This window comes from Pteronotus mesoamericanus, unplaced genomic scaffold (assembly GCF_021234165.1).
Source record: "Pteronotus mesoamericanus isolate MK-2021 breed Mesoamerican mustached bat unplaced genomic scaffold, CSHL_Meso_final contig_90, whole genome shotgun sequence".
Lineage (NCBI taxonomy): Eukaryota > Metazoa > Chordata > Mammalia > Chiroptera > Mormoopidae > Pteronotus > Pteronotus mesoamericanus.
The window spans coordinates 13,106,368-13,114,014 of record NW_026555277.1 but is presented as its reverse complement, the minus strand read 5'-3'; the positions used below and the strand labels follow the sequence as shown (position 1 = coordinate 13,114,014).

The 7,647-nt window shown below is 44.6% G+C and overlaps 1 protein-coding gene across 1 annotated transcript; it reads left to right on the top strand.

The window, feature by feature from the left end:
* Positions 1 to 1,875: 1,875 nt before the first annotated feature.
* On the top strand, positions 1,876 to 3,111 carry LOC129080592 (PC-esterase domain-containing protein 1B-like). The gene has a single exon (XM_054586119.1). The coding sequence runs from the start codon at positions 1,876 to 1,878 to the stop codon at positions 3,109 to 3,111; it is 1,236 nt and encodes a 411-aa protein (XP_054442094.1).
* The last annotated feature ends 4,536 nt before the right edge of the window (positions 3,112 to 7,647 follow it).

Here is a 7,647-nt window from a genome sequence, read left to right as displayed (position 1 = left end):
ATTACAGTGGCTCTAAAATAAGCTATTTCATTCGAAGGTCTTTCATGACTGATAAATATAACTATAATGGGGCATTTAAAAAAAGATTGCTTATTTATCTGTTTAAAATAGATTAAAAATTGGTCCAGGAAGTTTGCATCTCAGACTGAGGACAGAGAGAGGGAGCCCAGGGTTTATTCAGCAGGAAGCCCACATCCTTAACCAAGGATAAAAAGGCTGATATTGCACAGGCTAGAAGCTCACATCCATGCCTAAAGATGAAGGACGGGGGGCAGGGGCGGGGTGGGGGGGTCTGCATGATAGAGCATGAAGCTATATCCATATCCAAGGAAGGAGACAAGGGTTTATACGAGGTTGTACCCAGGTTATTCATATCTATTTCCTACAGAAATCCACTGGTCATTGATGGTGGGAATGTGAAATCAGCCTCTCTGGAAAACAGTCTAGGCATTTCTTAAAGCACTATGTTTGCAACCCTTATAGAGCCCAGCAATCACAGTTCTAGGCTTATCCCAGAAAAATGAAAACCTACAGGTTCTCACAAAAGTCTGTTCTGCAATGCTCACAGCAGCGAGATTTGTAACAGCCAAAAACTGGAGATAATCCCAACCATGACCTTGTAAAGGGCAAATGGTTACACTGAGGCACATCCATACCATAGAATAGCACTCAGCAAATAAAAAGGAAACAGAGTATTGACCCATTTGTGTCCCTGGGCAACTCACTTCCGAAAGCAGAAAAACGGCGGTCAGAGTTTATAAAGGGCATGCTGGATGAATCCCCTAGAACCTGGACAAATCTCCAAAGAATGATGCTGAGAGGGAAAAAGTCAATTCCCTAAGGTTACATGCTATACAATTCTCATTTATATAGAATTCCCAAAATGGCAGAATTCTGGAAATGGGGAACAGCTTAGCAGTTGCCAGGCATTAAGGGAATGGGGGCAGGAGCGAGGTGATGTAGTGAAGAAGGGGCACGGGAAGGACTCTTGCAGTGAGGAAATGGCACACATATCGCATATGTTGAGGTCAATATCCTGATTGTGACACCGCATCATAGTTTTCCAAGAGGTTATCCACGAGGGAAAGTGGGTAAACAGTGCATGGGACTCTCGCTGTATTATTTCTTCTAAGTGGATAAGAATCCACTTTGAGATGACAGTAAGTGGTTTAAGTAAAAGAAAAAAAAATAATTGAAATATGTGGTATTTGCATAGTACTCTACCAATCACAGCTTAGAAGTCTTGGCTATAGATCGGTTCCCAGCGGGGTTCTGCCCCTGGAACTGGCTTCTCTCCCAGCGGGGTGATTCGCCAAACGCCACGAGTACAGGACGTGGCTCAGGAGAACCAAGAGAACAACGGAGAAACTCTTAAGTAGAGGTCGGAATGCACACAGAGAGCAAGAGCCAGAACAGAGAGAGGTATCCCAGATGAGAGAGCGCGGTAACACAAAAGCGGGCAGTAAGCTGGATGTGCCCAGAAGTACAAAATAATAGCCACCAAGCCTAAGGTACTTGAAAGAATGCACCTGCACGGATGCACTCACTGAACGAGAGCACTCAGTCCAGACGGACGGGTTTCCGCTTGGGTTCTGCGCCTCCACTCCGCCAGGTGGAGCTTGGTCCCGCACAAGGGCGTCCGCGGTTCAGAGGTCACGCACGCCCAGCCCGAATCAGCTTTGGCGTTGGAAAGCTTGGGACCTTGCCGGCGCCTCCATTCCTCCTCCTCGCAGGTCAGACCGCGCGCACAGCAGACCTCCCACCCAACTTCGCGCCCGCCCGGCCACCGCCCTCTTTCCAGGACGCTTCTGCCCTATCTCTGCGCTCGCTTCCGACCTGCCCTGAGGAAAGACGCCTGCGCAGCCTCCAGCCACCATGGCTCACCTGCGCGCCTGCGAAGTCCGGCAGCTGCTGCACAACAAGTTCGTGGTAATCATGGGGGACTCGGTCCAGAGGGCTGTATACAAGGATTTGGTGGTCCTGCTGCAGAAGGACTGCCTGCTGTCTTCCAGTCAGCTGAAGGCCAAGGGTGAACTGACTTTCGAGGGGGACGTCCTGCTGGAGGGTGGACGGTGGGGCCGCATGCACAATGGTACCCACTACCGCGAGGTCCGCCAGTTCCGCTCGGGCCACCACCTGGTCCGTTTCTACTTCCTCACCCGTGCCTACTCCCCGTACCTCGTGGACGTCCTGGAAGAGCTGCGTCAGGGCGAGCACGCCCCGGACTTGGTCGTCATCAATTCCTGCCTTTGGGACCTCTCGAGGTACGGCCAGGACTTCCGGAGAGGCTACCGCGAGGACCTGGAGAGCCTGTTCCGGCACCTGGGCCAGGTGCTGCCTGCGTCCTGTCTCCTGGTGTGGCACACGGCCATGCCAGTGGCCGAGGTCGTCTCGGGCGGCTTCCTCCTGCCAGAGCATCAGCTCCGGGGCGCCCAACTGCGGGAAGACGTGATTGAGGCCAACTTCTACAGCTCGGTTGAAGCCAGCAGGCACGGCTTCGATGTGCTAGACCTACATTTCCACTTCCGCCATGCTGGGCAGCACCGGCAGCGAGATGGCGTGCACTGGGACGAGCGCGCGCACCGCCATCTCTCCCAGCTGCTGCTGGCGCACGTGGCGGATGCCTGGGGCGTGGATCTTCCCCGCCGCTACCCCGTGGGCAGATGGATCAGGGATGGTTCTTCCAGTGGAAGTGCAGCCCCAGCTGGAGGGAGGCAGCCCCGAGACAGCAGAGGTGATGAAGGCCGACAGGCCTTGTCCAGGCCCCCAGCCAGATCCTCGTCTTTCCGCAGCCCAGGGCGACTTTCTGCACGCTTTGCCCACTCTCGACCTCTGTTCCGGCACTATGACCGAGACACGTTTGTGACGTCCCGCCCGTCTTTTCAACCCCGGCAATTCTACAATGATTTTTCAACGATTCAGGTGGAATATATTGGCGAAGAAAACTCCAGGATTGGCGTCGAGCAGCGTCAGGGCCCCGTCCGCAGAGTTTCAATCCAGTACCAGAACAGAGCGCCGCCTCCTTACCCACTCCAGCACGCCAGCAGGCCACGCAGACACCGGCGTGGGCGCACTCAGAGACAAGGCCCCTACGGCCAGACCGAGACCTAGGCTTCTTCGCAGCGGTCAGTGGGCTGGACAGACTGCCGGAGTTCTCTCAGGCCTAGTCTTCAGCAACCCTGCCATGGTGAGGGCTCCTTAGGCTTCTTACTCTCACCAGGGAATAGCCTCACACACTCTTTGCCAGAGCCTCCACAGCAGTTCCTGGTGAGGAGGCAAGAAGCCCGGCCATCACACCATTCTGCTCTTGGCATTAGTGCAGAAGTGAACTCTGAGTGGAAAATGTACGTACGCGCACGCGCACACACACGCAGACACACAGGGTTGTCTTCCCTAAATGTCTTTGAGTAGTAAGTATGCTCTCCATAAATGTTCTTTCTTAAAAAAAAAAAAGTAAAAATTTTGATTCTTAAAATTTATCAAAACATTTCTCTTAAGACTACAATATCACCACTAGTTTTTACATACATTTATAGAACTTAATCCTCAAAGCTTTCACCGTAAGTTCTTTAAATTTATCAGTGTTTCAACACAACATTTTGGTATCCTTAAAAAAAAAAAAAATTACATTCCCTAATGAAAGAGTTTTTTTCTGTTAGAAACAGAAATCTCTCCTCTCAAACTCAGTAAATGCCTAGCACATTTTTAAAAAAAATAGACTTTTTTTTTTTTTTAGGGCAATTTTAGATTCACAGCAAAATGGAGAGGAAAGTAGAGAGTTTCCATGTACTTCCCATACATGGATTCCCCCACTATCAACATTCCACACAAAGATGGTACATGTGTTATTTTCAGGACAACTATATTGGGCATCATTATCACCCAAAGTCCATTTTTGGGGTTTAAATTTCACTTTTGGTTTCATACATAGTATGGTTATATGTGTGATATGTACCCAGCAGTATGCTGCCATACAGAACTGTTTCACTGCCGTAAAATTCCTCTGCTCCTTTCAGCTCACCCCCTGCCCAGCCTCTGGCAACCACCTAACAGTGTCCATAAAGTTGCCTCTTCTAGAATGTTATATAGTTGGAATTATACAGCAAGTAGCCTTTTCAGCTTGGCTTTTATTTTCCTTAGTAGTGTGCATTTAATGTTCTCTCATGTCTTTTTATGGCTTAATAGCTCATCTTCTTTTAATGCTGAATACTGTTCCTTCATCTGGATGTAACACTGTTTATCCCTCCACCTACTGAGGAGTATCTCAGTTGCTTCTGCGTTTGAACAATTATGAATAAAGCTGCTTTAAACATTCGTGTGCAGGTGTTTGTGTGGATGTAAGTTTTTCACTCCTTTGAGTAAATACCAAGGAATGTGATTGTTGGATTGCACACTAAGAGTATTTTTAGTTTTGTAAGAAACTGCTAAACTGTCTTCCAAAGGGACTTTCCCATTTTTCATTCTCATCAGCAATATGGGAGAGTTTGTTGCTCCACATCCCAGGCAGCATTTGATGTTGTCAGTGTTGAATTTTCCCATTCATGTGGCGGTATCTTGTTTCAATTTGTAATTCCCTAGTGACAGGATATGTGCACCTTTTCATATCTGTATTTGCCATCTGTATATTTTGGATGAGGTGTCTGTTCAGATCTTGTGGCCTTTTTTAATCAGTTGTCTGTTTACTTATTATTGAGTCTTAAAGGTTCTTTGTATATTTTGTATAACAGTATTTTATTGTTTATGTCTTTCAGAAATAGTTTCCCCCAGTCTGAGGCTTGCCTTCTCATTGTCTTGACAGTGTCTTTTACAGAGCAGAAGTTTTGAATCTTATTTAAGTCCAACTTATCAGTTGTTTTATTTATGGATTGTGCCTTTTGTGTTGTATCTAAAAAGTTACCACCAAACCCATGATCATCTAAAATTTCAGGGATGTCCAACGTGCGGCCCATGGGCCACACATGGCCTAGGATGGCTATGACTGTGGCTCAATACAAAATCATAAATGTACCTAAAACCTTTTTTATTTTTTCCTGCTCATCAGTTTTCATTAGTGTTTGTGTATTTAATGTGTGGCCCAGGACAGCTCTTCTTTTTCCATTGTGACCCAGGGCTGCCAAAAGGTTAGACATCTCTGGTAGATTTTCTCCTGTGTTATTTCTAGGGTTTTGTTTTGTTTTTTTCCTTTAGTTTTGTGTTTTACACTTAAGCACATGATCCAGTTTGAGTTAATATTTATGAATGGTGTAAAGTCTGTCTGGCTTCATTTGTTTGCATGTGGCTGTCCATTTGATCTAGCACCATTTGTTGCCTGAACTCAGATAGGGTTAATCCTCCATCTTTGTTCTTCTCCTTCAGTATTATACTGGCTATTCTGGGTTCTTTGCTTCTCCAGATAAACTTTAGAATGAGTTTGTGAATATCCACAAATAGCTTGATGGATTTTCATTGGGATTGCTCTAAATCTTTAGATCAAGTTCGGAAAAATTGTCATGTTGACAATTTTGAGTCTACTGACAAACATGGAATATCTCTCCATTTATTTAGTCCATTGACTTTATCAGAATTTTGTAGTCTTCTTTATTTAGACCTTGTACATATTGTGTTAGCTTTATACTCATTTCATTTGGGGGGATGCTAATGTAAATGGCATTGTGTTTTTATTTTAAAAATAGTTGTTCCATGCTGGTATGAGAAAAGCAATTGATGTTTGTGTATTTACTTTGTATCATGAATCCTTGATGTAGTCACTTAGGCTTCCAGGAATATTTTTACTGATTTTCTCACTTGCTGCATAGACAGTTGTGTCATTTACTAACAAGTTCAGTTTTATTTCTTTATACTCAATATGAATACCTTTTTTTTTCCTTGTCTCCTTGCCTTCTCTAGGTCTTCCAGTATAATGTTGTAAAGGAGTAATGAGAGGGGACATCGTTTCCTACCTCCTGATCTTAGTGAGCAAGCTTACAGTTTCATCATTAAGTAAAATGTTAACTGTAGGGTTTTGTGTATGTTTTTTAATCAAGTTGAGGATGTCCCCCAATTTCTCCTTGGCTAAGTTTTTATCATATATGGCGGTTGGTGTGAGCATGTGATTTTTCTTCTGTAGCTTGTTGATGTGATGGATTACATTAATTTGATTTTGAGATGTCAAACCACCTTTGTAGGGAAGGTGTTTTTTCTAGCTTCTTTCAAGAGTTGTTATTTATCTTTTGATTATCCACAGTTTAAATATGATATACCTAAATGTATATTTTTGTTTTACGTTTATCCTGCCTAATATTCTCTGAGTTTACTGGACCCGTGGTTTAGTTTCTGGCATTAATTTGGGGAAGATGACAGTCTTTATTGGTTCAAGTTTTTTGTTTGTTTCATTTGTTCGTTCTCCTTTGGTATTCCCATTATATTTAAACCATTTGCATTTGCCCCACAATTCTTGGATATTATTACATTTCTTTTTCAGCCTCTTTTCTCTTTGCTTTTTAGTTCTGGAATTTCTATTGACATATCCTTAAGCTCATTGATGCTTCCCTCAGCTGTGTCAGGCTACTAATAAACCCATCAGAGGCAGCCTTTATTTCTGTTACAGCATTTTTTATTTCTAAAATTGGTTTCATTCTTTTTTAGAATTTCTGTCTCTGCTTACATTACATCTGTTCTTACCTAATGTCTGCTCTTTTCCTTTAAAGCCCTTCGCATATTAATCATAGTAGTCTTAAATTACCAGTCTGATAATTAGAGTATCCCTACCATATCTGAGTTTGGTTCGGGTGCTTGCTCTGCCTCTGTGAACTATGATTTTTGCCTTTTAATATGCTCATATTTTTTTTAAATTGAAACCTAAACATGATGTACTGGGTAAAGGAGCTGTGATAAATAAGCCTTTAGTGATCTGGGTAGGGTGGGGCCGGGGGAGGAAGCCTTCTATAGAACTACAATGAGGTCTCAGTCTTTGGAGCCCCTGGATTTTGACCTTCATCAGTGATTTTTATCCCCTCCCCCCACCTTAGATGGGACAGGGTGACTCGAGGGGGCTGGAGTTGGATCCTTGCCTTCTGTCAAGTTGCTTAGGCTCTGAAGTATCCCAGTAGATTAGGCCTTGATAAAGTAATCTCTCTTGAGGGCAGGCCTGTTAAGGACACAGAACTCTGGCATTACTTCAGTATAGCTACTTTTCTCCCCCCGCCACTGGAATCATAGAAGACTTTTATCTTCACTGTAAGAACCTAGCAGGGCTCCTGGAGGTAAAACTCTTAGAAGAGTTGGGGCTCCCCTAAGACGGGGCTCTCTTGCAGCTACTCGCTTTCAGTTTTGTTCATGCCGAGCTCCCAGCAAATTTTCAATTACAGTTTAGGTTTTCCTACCCTAGTGCTGGTTCCCATGGAGGTTCTGCTTGTGGCTTTGTGTTTCAGTAAGTTGTCATTCTCTGTATCTGCCTATTTGTCCAATTTGGGGGAAAGCAGTTTGCCCTGTGACCTCAATTCTCTGACAGATCCAAGGAGGGTTATTGATTTTGTTTGTTCACCTTTTTGCTTGTGAGAATGGAGTGATGACTTCTAAACTCCTTACACTCTGGACCGGAAACCAGAAGTCTGGTCTAGCACATTTCAGAATGGCCCCGAGAACTGAAGAATACTTCGGTGTAAGCTA

What these genes read in the sequence shown, in the direction of transcription:
- LOC129080592 (XM_054586119.1), top strand. Translation starts at nt 1,876, where the DNA reads ATGGCTCACCTGCGCGCCTGCGAAGTCCGGCAGCTGCTGCACAACAAG.